The sequence below is a fragment of the Marmota monax genome, unplaced genomic scaffold (genome assembly GCF_021218885.2).
Source record: "Marmota monax isolate L192 unplaced genomic scaffold, Marmota_monax_Labrador192_F-V1.1 WCK01_AAM20220418_F8-fsc00344, whole genome shotgun sequence".
Lineage (NCBI taxonomy): Eukaryota > Metazoa > Chordata > Mammalia > Rodentia > Sciuridae > Marmota > Marmota monax.
The window spans coordinates 1-16368 of NW_026692430.1; the positions used below are offsets into that span (position 1 = coordinate 1).

General features: G+C 53.6%; 1 protein-coding gene across 3 annotated transcripts in view; it reads left to right on the forward strand.

The window, feature by feature from the left end:
* Window positions 1-96: 96 nt before the first annotated feature.
* The window catches only part of Ptk2b (protein tyrosine kinase 2 beta), a gene marked incomplete at its 5' end in the record, with an annotated part of 29412 nt that continues 13140 nt past the window's right edge, over window positions 97-16368 (forward strand). For all 3 annotated transcript variants that reach the window (XM_046442942.1, XM_046442943.1, XM_046442944.1), the window contains 19 exon segments: window positions 97-184; window positions 1273-1352; window positions 4398-4460; window positions 4666-4720; window positions 5155-5295; window positions 5599-5673; window positions 6180-6281; window positions 6894-7011; window positions 7564-7603; window positions 7929-7975; window positions 8724-8774; window positions 9179-9276; window positions 10034-10118; window positions 10233-10333; window positions 10580-10695; window positions 11753-11853; window positions 12025-12114; window positions 12930-13134; window positions 15895-16003. In XM_046442942.1, coding sequence (XP_046298898.1) covers window positions 97-184; window positions 1273-1352; window positions 4398-4460; window positions 4666-4720; window positions 5155-5295; window positions 5599-5673; window positions 6180-6281; window positions 6894-7011; window positions 7564-7603; window positions 7929-7975; window positions 8724-8774; window positions 9179-9276; window positions 10034-10118; window positions 10233-10333; window positions 10580-10695; window positions 11753-11853; window positions 12025-12114; window positions 12930-13134; window positions 15895-16003 — 1765 coding nt within the window.

Genomic DNA, 16368 nt, shown 5'->3' on the forward strand with positions numbered 1-16368 from the left:
GAAGGGGAGCAGAGGGTAGGGAGGATGGAGGGACCCACTTCCTCCTCGAGATTCGAGCTTTCCTGCATCACCCAGAGTCTGACCGCCCTACCACAGGTATGACCTTCAAATCCGCTACTTGCCGGAAGACTTCATGGAGAGCCTGAAAGAGGACAGGACCACGCTGCTTTATTTTTACCAACAGGTAAAAAGTTCCTCCAGAGTCCCATTGCACCCTCCAGGCCAAGTGTATCCATCCTTTCTTAGGAAGATGGAAAGACAAAGCCCAGGTTTTGGAAGGCCCCACCCAAAAGCCCCGAGTGCTATGCCTGAGGATCATTGTCAGCTGCTCCAACCTTGGTGCAGACCAACCTGTTCCATAAGCTCCCAGCTCCTCTAGGACGTCCTTGGCTTCCCAGGTGACTGGGCTAATGAAGCAGGAGCAGGTTAACGTACAGGCTCTGAGGTCTTTCATACCTGGTTTTTAGCCAGCTCTGCCATTTACTAACTTTGTATTCTTGGAGATTTCATTTACCTGCATAAAACTGTCTCCTCGTCTATAAAATACTAATACTTACTCGATGGGGTTATTGTGAGGATCAAATGACATCATTGGCAGTGTGCAGGTAAGCTGTCTCTGGGAAGACGAGACCCCTGGTTTAGAGTACCTGCCAGTTCCCATGGTGTAAATGCTCCCGCCAAGACCTGATTCAAGCTACCAATGGGATATCCACCAGTTCACAAAACTTCTAAAGATGTGATAACTGGCTCTCTTGAACAATTGCCAAGCCTCTTTGACATGCCATAGCATTAAATAAGTGCCTAGCACCTGTGCAAAGAAGTACCAAGGAAGAGTGAGCTACTGCCAGTATTTTCCAGCTGGTCTCAGCTCCCTCCAGCATCTCCCCTCTGATTTCCTGGACACTAATCCAGACATTTCTTGGACCATGGATGGCATCTTTCCTACCTATCAACAGGGCTTTGGAAAAATTAATGACTCCTCCCCAAATCAGGGGTGGAGGGAGTTCTCTCCAAATTGGGATGGGGTGAAGACTCTGGAGCAGGGAGAGAATGTGTATGAACGTTCCCCTGTGAAGGGGCTCAGGGACCCAGGGGGCAGAGGCAGAGCCAAGAGGAAGCTCCCAACCTGCTCCCCATCCCTGCTCAGTGCTTGTCTGTGGTTGGGTGAGCATGAGACAGCTCAGGGGCAGGGGTGTGTCACCTCCTGGGTCTCTGCTCAGGGAAGGGGGACGGTGAGGGCGTGAGTCTGACCTGTGATCTTTCTCCTGCCAGCTCCGGAATGACTACATGCAGCGCTATGCCAGCAAGGTCAGCGAGGGCATGGCCCTGCAGCTGGGCTGTCTGGAGCTCAGGTAAGTGGCCTCAAGGTCTCTCCTGGGAGAGTGTTCTGCTGGGTCCGAGGCTGGCCTGGACTTTCGAGCATCTAGGGTGGAAGTGGGAGTGAGCACGTGAGAGCTGGGAAGGGGAGGAGAGGAAGCCAGCAGAGTGGGCCTCTGAGGTGCTCGCCATCTGGTCGTTGGAATAAATGGGAGAGAAGGACCAGCTCCCTCTGCTCAGTCCCCACCCCCTGCCCTGCCCTTGCCTCTGGGCTGCCTGCTTCTCCCTCTGTCCTTTGCAAGTGTTTCTGCAAATGCTTCAGAGCACCAGGCCAGGCCCTGGGGCTGTTGGAATGTAGGGGTCCCCCTCTGTGCTGCCCACTATAGCACCCCAGCTCCAGGAGGCACTCTGTGTGGAATTAGCACAGCATTCGGCGATGTCCTCAAGCTCACAGTGTTTGGGAGGTGACAGATGTGTACACAATTAATCATAATACAAGGCAGAACGAACATATACCACTTCCAAGTGAAGCCATTAACCTTGCCTGCAGGCAGCAGGGAGAGGGGATTTGAACTGCCCCTGGAAGGAAAAAATACCTCTTGGTTGGCAGATAATGGCACCCAGTGGGACATGCATCCTCGCCCGCCCAGGGATGGAGGAAGAAAGGCATAGACTAGAGAATGGGGGTGGGGTGAACTTGGAGAGCAAAGATGGCTGGCATGTAAGAGGCCATGACAATGGCAGGCTAATGACATTATTGGGACAACAGACACCGTGTGCCCTGGCCTGCCTTCCAGGACCCCTGCAGCCCTATACCCTGCATGGCATCCTACAGTCTTCCCCTCTGAAATTAGATAGTTCTAAAGAGCTTATCTTTTCCTTTTTGTTGGTGGATCTCACACTTAGGGCTGTGGTATCACTTGGAGACTCCAGTGAATCACCTGTCAGTCATCACTTAGTGAAAGCAGCCCAGAGGGGATCCATTTGCATTCCACTTCACATTTTTACACCCTCCAGTCATCCCTGAATTGTTTTTGGTTGTGGCTTCAGTGGCAGGGGCTGTGCTAAGAGGCTGGAGGACCAGGCTCTGTGAGAGAGTGAGGTCAGGAATGGGCAGGCTAGAGAGGCTGCTCTCTGATCAGCCCCGGACTGCTCCCAGGACTGTTTCCTGAAAAGGACATGCTGCTTCATGTCTCCTGAGTCTCAGGAGCATCAGATAAAGGTTCCTATTCTTACCGGTGACCCCTGAGATCAGGGGTGTGCTGATGGGGAAAGGGCGTGGGAAACACCTACTTTGTAAAACTGAGAATATTTTTCAGATCATTTTTAAATGAAAAGGATAGATAGAATGCAGTTGTATGTGAAGTTGGGCTATTTTAAAGTGAAGTTTTGACTATTGCCACTAACGGAGTCAGATATGGTTCTGAAAATCATACCATGAAGTCGACTCTTCCAGGGATGTGACTCTTCCTTGAAAATCATGGGTAACAGCCCCTTGTCCTGTTAGCATCACAGATTATACACCTTGCCTATGGATAACGACATCACCAGGAAAAGAGTATGCCTTGTTTCTTGGTTAAAAAAGAAGTATGGTAGGTGCAGCAGACATGAGATTAGGGACATGAATCCTCTGTGGACTCAGATCAGATCCTATCTGGAGAATTGGGTGTAATGATGTACAGCACAGGTCAGAAGCTGGGCTTTCTGAGCATGCATCCTGGGGCTTGCATTGACTGTGTTATCCTGGGCAAGTCATCTGATCTCCCTGTGCCTCAGTTTCTTCATCTGTAAAATGGGAATGATGGAACAACCTCACAGGGTTGTTAGGAAGAATTAGTGAGTTACTATATTTCAAGTACTTACAACCATGACAGGGACTAAAGTGTTCTGTAACTGTGTATTTACTTGGCTGACATTTTTCTCTCAACCCTTATTTTATTTACTTATTTGTCTCTAATAGACTTTTGTTCAGAGAAGTTTTAGATTTGCAGCTAAACTGAGCAGATGGCACAGAGTTCTCCTATCCCATACCCGCACAGCACTCATTGCCACTCTGCGATTGCTCCGATTGATGTGTCATTATCACCCAAACACCACAGTGCACATGAAGGTTCGCTCCTGGAGGAACCAGTTTCTTTAATGTAAGATTGGACAGTGTCTGCAGTAGTCAGTGAAATGACTAGACACAGCAATCTTGACAGGGAAGGGAGGCTGGCATATGCAGGGACATTGGCTATTTGGTCTCAGCTGAAACCACCATTGCTACAAATAAATACCACAGTCATGCATCAGTTACTAGTGGAGATACATTCTGAGAAATGCATCATTAGGTAATTTCATTGTCACGTCAGCACAATAGAGTCCATTTACACAAACTAAGACAGCTATGACTCTAGGTGAAGTAATCTTATGAGACCGCCATGATATCTGTGGTCCATTGTTGACCAAAAGGTCATTATGTGGCATCTGACAGTACATACAAGTTTTCATGAATGCATATATTTTTAGGAGAAATGGGACTTGAAGAAGATGTGTCATATATTAATAGATGCCACCTCTGGTGGTAGGATTATGAATTATTTTTATTTTCTTTTACAAATTCAAAAATTTTAACATGTTCATTTAATAATTGTTTAGGTGAACACTCAAACATATGCACACATTTCAGAGATAGCAAATAGGCAAAAAAGAAAGTGCCCAGGAACCCAGGACCTGAAGGTGCAGATGGCGTCCCCGTCCCCGGGCTGACGGCCTGAGAGTTAACCTCCTGGGCTTGGTTGTTCTCGGGCACTGTGGAGAGAGCCGCCATTTCTTCCTCAGCCTCAGAGCCCACAGCCCAGGAGCTGGGTCTCCCAGACCACTAGGCTGGTGCCTTTCTGGGAACAAAGTCTGTGGGATTTCCTTGTCCTCGCTGTTTTCTGAAGATCCAATTTTACCCCCCGCCACCTTGCTCTGTCCCCATGAATCCCACCTCTGGCAGGGGAAGGGGCCCCAAGGCCAATGCCTGGACATGAGTGTCCTGCCCTGGTGGCCTCCTTCTCCAGCCACCGACTCTCCCCCCGTGACTCCTTTCTCTCCAGGCGGTTCTTCAAGGACATGCCCCACAACGCCCTTGACAAGAAGTCCAACTTCGAGCTCCTGGAGTAAGTGCGGGGCGGCCTCCCGACCCCCTCCCGACCCTCCCTTCCTTCCCTCCAGAGCCTCCTTTCCCACTCAGCCCTGGACCAGAGCCAGGTAGTCAGGGCCTTTCTCCTGGTCCCCAAGCCTTGGTACCCCCTCTCGACTGGCCAGAAGTCCTGAGCTGGAGGGAAGGAGAGCCAAATGCTGCTTCTGTTTCCCTGTTTTCAGAAAGGAAGTGGGACTCGACCTGTTTTTCCCAAAGCAGATGCAGGAGAATTTAAAGGTGAGAAAATCAAAGGGTGAGGGGCCCAGAAAACCCTTCTTTGTGCAGATCCCCTGGGCTGGAACTACAAGGATTGGGCTGGGGATCCTCAAAGAAGCTGGGGCGTCTGTGCTGCCTGGAGCCAGGACATAGGAGAGCCAAATGCCCCCAGTGGGCCACTTCTGTGGCGGAGAATCAGGACGGGCTGTGCCTCCCTCCAGCCTCCCAAGAGGCAGCCTGAGCCCTGGGAGGCCGATTTCCCTGCCTCCTGCACAGGGTTAGGGTGGGCCCCGCCCGAGACCACTGAGTGTGTTTTGGGGAACAGGTCAGTGTTGCTGTCATGGCAGGAGCCCTGGGGGCATCTTCCAGCATGGGCATCCTCTCAGTGAGACCTAGTGGAAGGACAGGTGCCAGGAAGGGCAGGGCCTGGCTCAGCACTGCCGACCTCTCCCCAGCCCAAGCAGTTCCGGAAGATGATCCAGCAGACCTTCCAGCAGTACGCCTCGCTCCGGGAGGAGGAGTGTGTCATGAAGTTCTTCAACACCCTGGCGGGCTTTGCCAACATCGATCAGGAGACCTATCGCTGTGAACTTGTTGTAATGACCACCCTCCTCATTCTCTCCAGGCTGGCAGGCTAGGGGGCCAGGGAGCTATTCGGGGACAGGAACAGAGCTCGGGCAGCAGGGCCTTGCTGTTACCTGCCTGTGGCAGAACTCGTGTTAATCCATGTGCCGAGCAGGGAGCTGAATGTTGGCCTCCAGCTGTGGGAGATGGGCAGGTGGGCAGTTATCCAGAGGGGTGAGCTGCATGGTGAGGTGTAGCTTAGTGAGCCTCTCTTAGAGTGTCAACACACCAGGTGGCAGAACAGAGGTAACAGTCCCCTCTCTCCACTATTCCAGCAAGGGTGGAACATTACAGTGGACCTGGTCATTGGCCCCAAAGGCATCCGCCAGCTGACAAGTCAAGATGCGAAGGTAGAGAGCACTGAGGCCGCGCCAGCCCCTGGCTCAGGGTCTTAGATTTCCGACTCCTTCTCTGTCTGCCCAATCATTCTTCTTCCCCGTTGCTGAGAGCAGAGAGCCACGCCCTTGGTGTGAGCTCTGTGGACAGTGTTTGGGGATGGCAGCTTGGGCAGATGGCTCCTTATTGCAGACATAGGTGCAGAGAGAGAGAAAAGGACGTGCTTGGCGTTCTCGTGGTACAGAGAGAAGAGTAGCTCTGTAAGTGGCAAGGGGAGGCAGTTCTGGGTCCAGTTCTGACTCTACTGCCATCTTGACCTATGACCTTGGGCAAGTTCTGCCTTTCTCCACACCCTGTTTTCTCTTCTGAAAGGTGAGGGGCTTGGACATGATGATCCTTCCAGATTAACTCCCTTCATCTGCAGAGAGACTCCCAGTCGCTCCTCCCTCCCCCTCCTGACCCATCTGTATTGCCTGATCCCAGCAATGGGATGCTCTTAAGGGCCCCTTCTTCTCCACAGCCCACCTGCCTGGCTGAGTTCAAGCAGATCAGGTCCATCAGGTGCCTCCCGCTGGAGGAGGGCCAGGCTGTCCTGCAGCTGGGCATTGAAGGCGCACCCCAGGTGAGCATCCCTGGACACCTGGAGGCTCTTCAGGGGTATCACTATGGGTTAGGATGCCCTTGGGTCGACCTGACTGTGGCAAGCAGGAAGCCAGGGCTTCCGTGGCTTTGGGGATCTTGTTAAGAAAACTGCACCCATGCCCTAACAAGGTGTTGGGGTGATGGTTGGTATTTTTATTTTAATGTCAGGAAAGAAGCGGGGTCTAATATTGACCAAGTGAAAAATGACTTATCGGTCGAGATCCCAGGGACAGGGGGATTTCATGGTGGAAGAATCAGAGACCTCCAACTGCATCTATCTCTCCCCTGTCTGTCCCTGCTCTGCTTCCCATTTCTCAGTTTCTGCTTTACATAGTGAGCACCCCACATGGTGCAAGGCATCACGCTCTCTTGCTGGTCTTCCCAGAGCTCAGGGTGGTCAGTAGGAGGGAGCACACGCACGCCCCCTAGTGGTGACATGGAAGGCCAGCAGAGCTGAGAGGAAGCATGGGCTGGGGTTGGGGTTCCTGCAGCAGGGCTGGGGGTGGAAGTCCTGCAGCCTCTCTAGCAGCACTAGGGGGTACAGTGTAGCCAAGGCTTGAGGTCTCACCTTTGGCTGGCTTTTTCTCTGCAGTCTCTGTCCATCAAAACCTCATCCCTGGCAGAGGCTGAGAACATGGCTGACCTCATAGACGGTTATTGCCGGCTTCAGGGGGAACATAAAGGCTCTCTCATCATCCATCCCAAGAAAGGTAGGTTTCCCTGAAAGGCACAGTGCGCAACAGTGGACAGCTGCACGCTGAGCCAAGCCTGCAGGGCGATGTGGAGGCATGGGGGCGTGGAGCCATTGGCCCTTGCGCAAATGCATTCTTCAGGGGTGTGGGGAGGCGCTCAAGCAGCCCTGCAGGTGCTTCCTGTGGGGCCATTCTGGGTCGCCAGCTACAGGCCCTGGTCCTGGACAGCCACTGCTGGTCCTGCTAGTCAGAGCCTCATAGAGGCCAGCTTCTGGAGGAGCTGCATTTGTAGTACCAGGGAGATCAGAGCCATTGCTAGGACATGGTGGACCTTCCTCGTTTTGGGACCAGGGTCAGAAAGTAGGTCTGAGATGGATCACGGGGTGCTGGCAGGAGGAAGCCTACAAGGAGGATTCTGATTCTGGCCCAAGGCCTACATAGCTTCCACCCTGATGCTGAGAGGGGACAGAAGGTGGGGAGGGGTCTCCTTGTGGAGCAGTGATAGGCCCTCCATCCATCCCGGATTCTGTGTCCCTGGCTCCAATCTTCCCTCCCCTCCTGTCTCTCCAGATGGTGAGAAGCGGAACAGCCTGCCCCAGATCCCCACCCTGTGAGTACAGTGGGGAGTTGGAAGGGCCCTGAGCTCAGCCAGTGTATGCTGGGAGGAGGATGGACAAGCAGGGTGCCCCCACCCCCTCATTTTTGAGAGAACTAGAGACCCTGGCCTTTCACACAGCGCGTTGTCCTCCCTGCTGCCCGCTGGTGACATCCTGGGAGGATTGCTGCTGTGCCCCATCTCTAGGCCCAGGCCATGCCCCTGCTTGTTGCAGCCAGGTGGGCTGCTTCTGCAATCGGGCGGTGGGTGAGGGGGAAAGCTCTGGGGGAGCTTTGCAAGCTCTGTGTTCATCTGCCTCCTGCCCTCTCTCCTCCTGCAGAAACCTGGAGGCGAGGCGGTCCCACCTCTCAGAAAGCTGCAGCATAGGTAAGCCTGCCCACCCTGCCCGCGGCCTGTGCCCACCCTGCCCACGGCCTGTGCCCACCTCCCCAGGCTTCGTCCCTCTGCCTGCTCTTCTGACCGTTCCCTCCAAGTTACAGAAAACAACCTTTCCTAACCCTTCTCAGCACTGGCTTCAAAATATCGCCAGTTGTAATAGCGAGCATATATCGAGTAGTTAGTGTACACACTGAGTTTGTCATAACGAGAGGTGGCCCCAAACAAAATCCACAGACCACATGACTACAGACAGACATTGATTTCTCACAGTTCCAGAGGCTGGCAAGTCCAGGGTCAAGGAACCAGCAGATTCAGATGAGTGCCTTATCACTGTGCTCCTGTGATGCAGAGAGAAGGAACTCTGGTGCCATTCCTCCTCTTATAAGGACACTAATCTTGTAATGGGGGCTCCACGATCTCATCTAATTGCCCCTCCAAGCCGCATATCCTAAAACCATCAAATTGTGAGTTAGGGCTATGAGACACAAGCAGCCAGTTCATAATGGTGTTAAATGGGTAACAGGTATGTTTGAAGGAGATGGATTTGCCCTAGATAACAAAACAGAGACTGTGTCAAGGCACCCCAGACTCAGTGGCTGCCCCAAAGCCTGCCCAGCTTCCCCCTCCAGCACCCTGACTTCTGGCTGCGCTGGGCTCCGGGTGGGAGCCACACCCCGGTTCCTGGCCCTGCCTGAGGCATCTCACCCGTGCGCTGGGTGTCCTCCTGTCGTTCCAGAGTCAGACATCTATGCAGAGATTCCTGACGAGACCTTGAGGCGGCCGGGAGGTAGGTCCTGGACCCCGCCAAGGGGCGACCAGTCAGGGGTCTGGGAAGTGACATGATGAGGACTCCTGGGACACCACCGTGGAGCTTCCTGCCCTCCCTTCCTCCTGCCCCAAGTGTGCTCAGGCAGCAGCCAGCCCGGGCTCCTGTGGGTTGAAAGCTGAGGTCTTCCCCTGATGGATCATGTGCTTTTTGTGTGTCTGTGGGATATGGGGGTTCTAAGAACATGGACCTGGGACCCAGGAAACGGGGTGATGGCTCCTCCATGGATCTGAGGCAGTGGAACATTCTAGATCCCCTTTCCCAGCCCAGCCTGTGCATTTTGGCTGAGGTGTTATGGGGTTCTGGGGCACCAGGGGATGCCAGCTAGTCTGTGTGCCCAGGGGCTGTGTTCTCCATCTGTGCAGGTCCACAGTACGGCATTGCCCGCGAGGAGGTGGTTCTCAACCGTATTCTAGGAGAAGGCTTCTTTGGGGAGGTCTATGAAGGGGTCTACACAAACCACGTGAGTCCCAGACTCTTCCCGACTCTTTGTCCACCTGTCTGGGGGTGAGGCAGGCACTCGATCCTGAGGCTATTGGAGGTGGAAGCCGTGACATGGAGGACCACGGCTTATCCACATGGCTTGGAGTATTTATGAAATACTCAGGGAGTGATGGGGAGGACAGTCATTCCCAAGGAGGACAGAAAATCACTGGGGATTAAAATAGAGGCAGGCCCTGGAGAAAGGTCACGGTGGCTTTGGTAGGAGAATACACGGAGGGCAGGAGGGTGGACCCAGCCAAGTGGGAGTTCATCTCGGGGCACCTCTAGGTGGGCTGGCTTCGCCTTTGTGGTCATGCTCAGCAAGCCTGGGGAGGGCAGCGCCGGGGTGTGGGGAGGGAAGGAAGGAAGCACGGTTTGAAGCCAACTGTAGAGAGAACGAGGCCAGCCAGCCCACATCTCGTGAAGGCCTGGGGTCACCTGCTAACCTCGTCTCAGCATCCTGGTCTACACAGCTGGGCTTGAGCTCTTTGATCTCCAAACCCCATTCTGGTTCTAACCCTGCCTGGTCCAGAAGAAAGGGGAAGAAGAGGAAGGGAAGGGTAAAGGGGAGAAGAGAAATGGAAGAAAGGAAGGGGTGGTGTGTCCTGCAGAGGCCAGGTCGCCTCGCCCCTCAGCAGTCGGCAAAGTCTGTGGGAAGGCCCTGCTGAGGCCAGGGAGGGAACAGTTTCCTTTGAGCACTAGGCTGGACCAAGATTCCCTAAACCCTCTTGTTGCAGAAAGGGGAGAAAATCAATGTGGCTGTCAAGACCTGCAAGAAGGACTGCACCCTGGACAATAAGGAGAAGTTCATGAGCGAGGCAGGTAGGCACTCCTGGACAGGGCCCAGACTCCCTGGCTCTCAAGGGGAGGGGAGAGGGGAGGGTTCTCCTCCCTCTTTCCCCCATTCTCCTGTGTGACCTCCCTCTCCCACTTCAGTGATCATGAAGAATCTCGACCACCCCCACATCGTGAAGCTGATCGGCATCATCGAAGAGGAGCCCACCTGGATCATCATGGAACTGTACTCCTATGGGGAGGTGAGCTGGAGGAGGCAGGCCAGGCACCCTGAGGATAGCTGGGGCACCAAGGGACACTTAGAGCAAAGGACACTTCTCCCAGTTTCCTGATTTCCGTACTCAGCAGAAGCAGAGGCCCTGTTGATAGAGGAAATTGCCAGAACATCTTGCTGACTTGGGGTTTGCCCCCAGAGGAAGGGGAGGGTCAGTGGCTGCCAACAGCCCTGGCTCCATGCTGGGGGCCTGACGGCACTTCCCTCCCCACAGCTGGGCCACTATCTGGAGCGAAATAAGAATTCCCTGAAGGTGCCCACCCTCGTCCTGTATGCGCTGCAGATATGCAAAGCCATGGCCTACCTGGAGAGCATCAGCTGTGTGCACAGGTGGGAGCACAGGGACAGTGGGAAGCCAAGCCTTAAACTGATCACAGAGGGTTACACAGGGTGGAGCTGGACTCCCAGCCTGGGCCCGCGCCCAGCAGCTTAGAGTGCTTGAGCACCTCTACAGAGTGTTTCCTCACTAAAAAGCCAAAACAGTTGTGCGACAGAGAACTGTCACTGGGAGTAGCTCCAGAGCAACTCCAAAGCTCAGCCTCTGACTGAAGCTGTGACATTCTGCCCCTCCCCTGCAACGCCAGGAAACCTCCTCCCACCTTCTCAGAGCTCCACCTCCTCCAGCCTGCCCACTTGGCAGCAGGGGGTCCAGGAAGAGGATCTGGGCCAGCAGAGCACTGGGAGATCCTGAGGTTGAGGCCCAGCACCACCCTCATTCCCCAGCCCCTGGGGCTGTGGAGCTATCCCTTCCCCACCTGGCCTTGTTCCCATTCCCTGAGAGGAGGCTACTGCCATGGGAACATAGCCCTGGGAGATGACCTGGACACTTACCGGGTGCTTCCCCACCACTGACGTGGCCTGTGTGGGTGGCCTTGTGCCTGACCCTATGCAAAGCCATGCAGGAAGTATCCTTTCATTCAATGAGTATTTTGGAGCTCCTCCTGGGTGCCAGGCACTGTCCTAGGTTCTGGGACAAAGTTGTGACCAAAACAGACAAACCTTGTCCTTGCGAAGCTCATGTCCTAGCATGAGCGTCCAGTACACCCTGTCAGTGGCGGTAGGCTAAGGGGGTGGAATGATGGGCCGGGCCCCTCGGGGTACTTAAGCCTGCATGCTTTCAAGTCAGCTTTTTAACAACGGAAGCAGACTTTTGGGAGCAGAGCTGCCTGCGAGAAGCCAACAGGCCCACTGGTTTGGGGTGGGAAGCCATGCCAGGGCCAGGGCCATCAGTACCAGTAGCTCCTTTAGGAGGCTGGAGCTCAGCTCGCAGGAAGCTACCTGTATGCAACCTCTTCCTGCACTCACCTCTGGGAACCTTCCTTCAGCTCTCCCACCTGCCCCAGGGTCCTAGGCAGTACCTCACCCTGGTCTCCACATCCTTCTCTAGGGACATCGCCGTCCGGAACATCCTTGTGGCCTCCCCGGAGTGTGTGAAGCTGGGGGACTTTGGCCTTTCTCGATACATTGAGGATGATGAGTATTACAAGGGTGAGGGAACTTCCCGCCCCTGCTTTGTCCCTGAAACCAAAATCCCAGAAGGAGCCTACAACTGGGCAGCCCAGACCACGGGCCTCTGGACAGACAGTAGGCTGTTTTTCTGGAAAATTCTGGATCTTTCTTCCCTTAATAATGCCTGTAAACCTCTTTGCCCACCCCAAGCCTCTGTGACTCGTCTCCCCATCAAATGGATGTCCCCCGAATCCATTAACTTCCGCCGCTTCACGACAGCCAGTGACGTCTGGATGTTTGGTACGAGGCAATTCAGGAGGGTGTGGGAATGGGCTTAGACTCTCTGTGTGGGTGGACCAAGAGGAGGATGATCCCTGAACCCACAACACCCCATTTCACTGTGGCCACTGAGAAGTCCCAGAGGTGGGAAGGTGGTAGTAGAGTCAGGGGTGACATGAGCCAAGGACTGGCCTAGAAAATCTGGGCCCATCCTCCTATCAAAGGCTCTGATGAGAAGCATGGACCCCACCAACCAGCTCCAAGGATAAATGTGGGGACGCCTGGAGGGGAGCTTCAAATACAAAACTCGGGTGTTTCATGTAAGGAGAAGCAGGGAGTGCAGCGTGCCCAGCTGGGTGTGAATGGACACCCTCACCAAACACAGCCCTTCAGGTTACCTGCCAGTTCTCCCACAGCTGACCATAAACCTCCTCATTGTTACCCCCATTTTCCAAATAAGGAAACTGAGGCTCAGACCAGTAAGGGGCTTGCCCATGATCATACAGGCAGCAAGGGGTGGTGCCTGGCCTTCTACTGCAGCTCCTAATCTTCCCAGGAAGGTTCTAGGGTTCCAACGTGGGCCACCTCCTGATCCTACAGAATCCAGACAGCTCCATGTTGAGGGAGTCCAGGGAGGGGAAGCCCTGGTTCATGTACCACAGATGTAGGTCATTGGTCCCTTGAGTGGACCACCATGGTGGGTAAGACCCCAGTGGCCATAGAGGGAGTTGCAAGATAACACAGACACTCCCTGCTGGGACCAAGTGCAATGGCCATAGTGTCCCCGGGGTCCCCACTTCCCAGCAGGGTGCCTGATCTTCCCCCTCTGCCCTCAGCCGTGTGCATGTGGGAGATCTTGAGCTTTGGGAAGCAGCCTTTCTTCTGGCTGGAAAACAAGGATGTCATCGGGGTGCTGGAGAAAGGGGACCGGCTGCCCAAGCCTGACCTCTGCCCACCTGTCCTTTACACCCTCATGACCCGCTGCTGGGACTATGACCCCAGTGACCGGCCCCGCTTCACGGAGCTCGTGTGCAGCCTCAGGTGAGCATGGGCTGGGGAGCTGCGGGGGTGGGGGGCGATGGCTGGGTTGCCCCAGAGGCAAGCTGCTGCCGGTGGCACTGAGAGGTTTACAGCTAAGTCAGTGCACTCAGGGGCTCCTCGGGCCTATGCAGCAGGTGGCCCCATTCCCATCTGCTGAGTGGAAGGGTGCAGGTTCAAAGTCAGTGACTTGCCCAAGGCAGTGACAGGGGGGCCAGGACGTGTACCCAGACCTCCCTTCTGATCATCACGAGCCACGTGACCACACGGAATGAACTGGTCCTTCCAGCAGAGGCATGGTGAGCCTCGGGCACTCAGTACAGAAGCAGCTCCGTCAGGGGCTGAAAGGCTGAGGCCAGGTTCACTGTCAGACACGAGCCCAGAGACAAGGTGAGCCTGGGGAAGCCCTCTCATCAGGGCCTCTCCACCCCAGCCCTGCGCCTTGCTCATGCTGTGCCCAGATGGTATTTTCTCTATTGGAATCAAAAAAAGTCTGGTGCAGCCAGACATGGTGATACACACCTGTAATCCCAGCAGCTTAGGAGGCTGAGGCAGGAGGATCACAAGTTCAAAGCCAGACTCAGCAACTTAGCGAGGCTCTAAGCAACTTAGTGAGACTCCATTTCAAAATAAAATATAAAAAGGGCTGGGGATGTTGCTCATTGGTTAAGCACCCCTTGGGTTCAATCCCTGGTACCAAAAAAAAGGATGTCCCAGACACCTGTGGTCTGCAGAGTTTGGCTGGAAAACACCTGTCTCCTGAGTGGGGTTAGGAGTCTGAGGCCTTATCTTTCTCAGTGCCAAGACACTTGTTCCCCTGGTACTGGAAGGTCACAGGTGAAGGGTGTTGTCCATTTCAGAGGTCCAGGAGTCCCCAGTTTGCTTGGTGGCATGCCTGCCATCAGTGCTCCCAAGGGTGGTCCCCTTCATTAGGCATACTTTAGCAAGGAAATCAGCTGACCTTCTCTGTAAAGGACCAGATAGTGAATCTTTGGGGCTTCTGTCGAGTCTGCTCATCTCTGCCTCCACAGCTTAAAAATAGTCATAGACAGTAGTGAATGAATGGGAGTAGCTTTGTTCAATAAGACTTCATCTGTGGACACTGAAATTTGAATTTCTCATAATTTTCATGTGTCATGAAATATCTTTTTATTTTCATTTTTTAATTATTTAAAAAATGTGATAACCATTCTTAATTTGAAGCCATAGAAAAATAGGTAGGAGACCACATGTGGCCTGTGACCATGGTTTGCTGACCTCTGTTTTAGGGGATCTCTTGCTTAATTGACCTTTAACAACATTAACCTGTTGTTAATACTACTCATTGATATCATATAAACATGTTGGCAAATTTTAGTGAGGGCAAGAAAATTACCCCTACAAACTGGCTGGTTAGAGGGCCACCAAGGACGAGGCTGGGAATGCCCAGGCTGGGGGCAGCAGGGATAACCCTGCATTTGTTTGTGGGGCAGGGTCCCCAACATAGCCTGCAAAACCTCTAGCTTAAAAAGCCTCTCTGGCTGGGTGTGGTATTGCACGCCTGTAAACCCCGTGACTCAGGAGACTGAGGCAGGAGGATTGCAGGTTCAAGGCCTGCCTCAGAAACTTAGTGAGGCTCTAAGCAACTTAGCAAGACCCTGTCTCAAAATAAAAATTATTTCCCTCCTTCATTGGCTCTCCTGATTAATTCATCTGAGTTTGTCCCTCACAAGGGAGATTGGAGAAGCCAGGGAGTTCCAGGAGAAATGTATTGGAAGCTGTACTTTGAGAGAGCAGAAGTTCTGAGTGAGGAGGGTGTGGTCTTAATCCATTCTGGGACCTGGAGAACCAGCCGAGTGTGATGGGGTGCCTGATATGAGAGCTGTCTCCTTTGGAGGCACTGGGCCAGCCTCCCGCCATGATGCAGTTTGAAGCAGGCTTCTCTGATGCAAAGGAAGGATACTCAAAGATCCAAAGGACCCCAGATGCCTCCCTCAGGTCACAGTCCCTTCTTTAAGGGAAAGAAAGGTTTTGATTAGTGTTTCCCAATCTTGCAGGGGTAGGAAGGGCTGTTTTAAAGGTCAAATTTGGAGAATTCTTCCATGTTATCATAATTTTAGAATCCTTTGATTGACAAAATACATGTATTTGAAAACACAGTACCAGGCAGTATTCAAAAGTACGTAACACTCATACCCATTTGAACATGTGGATTGATGGAGCCTCTGCAGTAATTCCAGAGGCCTCTGGGGTCTGGGATGCCAGGTTGAGAAGCACTGAATTGGGGCAGAAAGTTGAAGGGCACTAGAACAGCTAACAGGTGGGGGTTGGGGGAGGTGAATCCACAGCCCATTTGCTGACATCAGAAACCAGATGGTGGATTGTTTATGACAAGTCAAACCCAGGCCTTCATCATGAAGTTGACTGGGACCTGGAAATCTAAACAGGGGACTGGCTCCAATAGCAGGCACAGGAGGGCAGGAAGTGTGGGGAGCTGGGGATACAGCAGGCTTCTGCTGCTCGGTTGGGCTAAGTCTGGCTCTCCAGGGACCTCCTCCCACCTTGGACCCATCCCCTTGGTCCTCCCAAAGTTGCGTGATTTAAGCCCTCAGGATCCATACCCCAGCCTATCTCAGAGGGGTCCCCCAGGCCACTCTTCAGAGGAAACGTAAAGGAAAATGGGATCAAGGCCCTTGTCCAGGCCTCTCCTAGTTTCAGTGTAGTAGAGAGGAGTGACTCGCTTTGACCCTGTCTCTCACCCTGTCTGACCTGCTGCCTCGGCAGTGACATATATCAGATGGAGAAGGACATTGCCGTAGAGCAAGAAAGGAATGCTCGCTACCGACCACCTAAAATACTGGAGCCCATCGCCTCCCAGGAACCCCCACCCAAGGTAAGCCAGCCCCTGGCCTTGCTATTAGTCCCATGAGCCATGACAGAGCCAGGGCCTGTGTGACCCACTGCCTGCTCAATGTAAGCAGGAGGCTTTCCTACAATCCTCTCTCAGTTCTGCAACTCAGCTGGCTATCACCCCCTGTCATCTCCAGGCCCTGGCAGGTGTCATCTGAGACAGCAGATACCTTGTCATTTCTCAGAACTTCCCCTTGGGAGGCTGGGCACTTTTCTTCTGAGAGCTTCCTAGGGCTAAGTTAGCTCTCCCCGAGGATACATGGATGGAGAGCATCCTAGGCCCCCAAAGTCCAGTCTCTGTCCATGCTCTCCATGGCAGCTTGGGCTCAGGAACCAGAGCCCCACTGC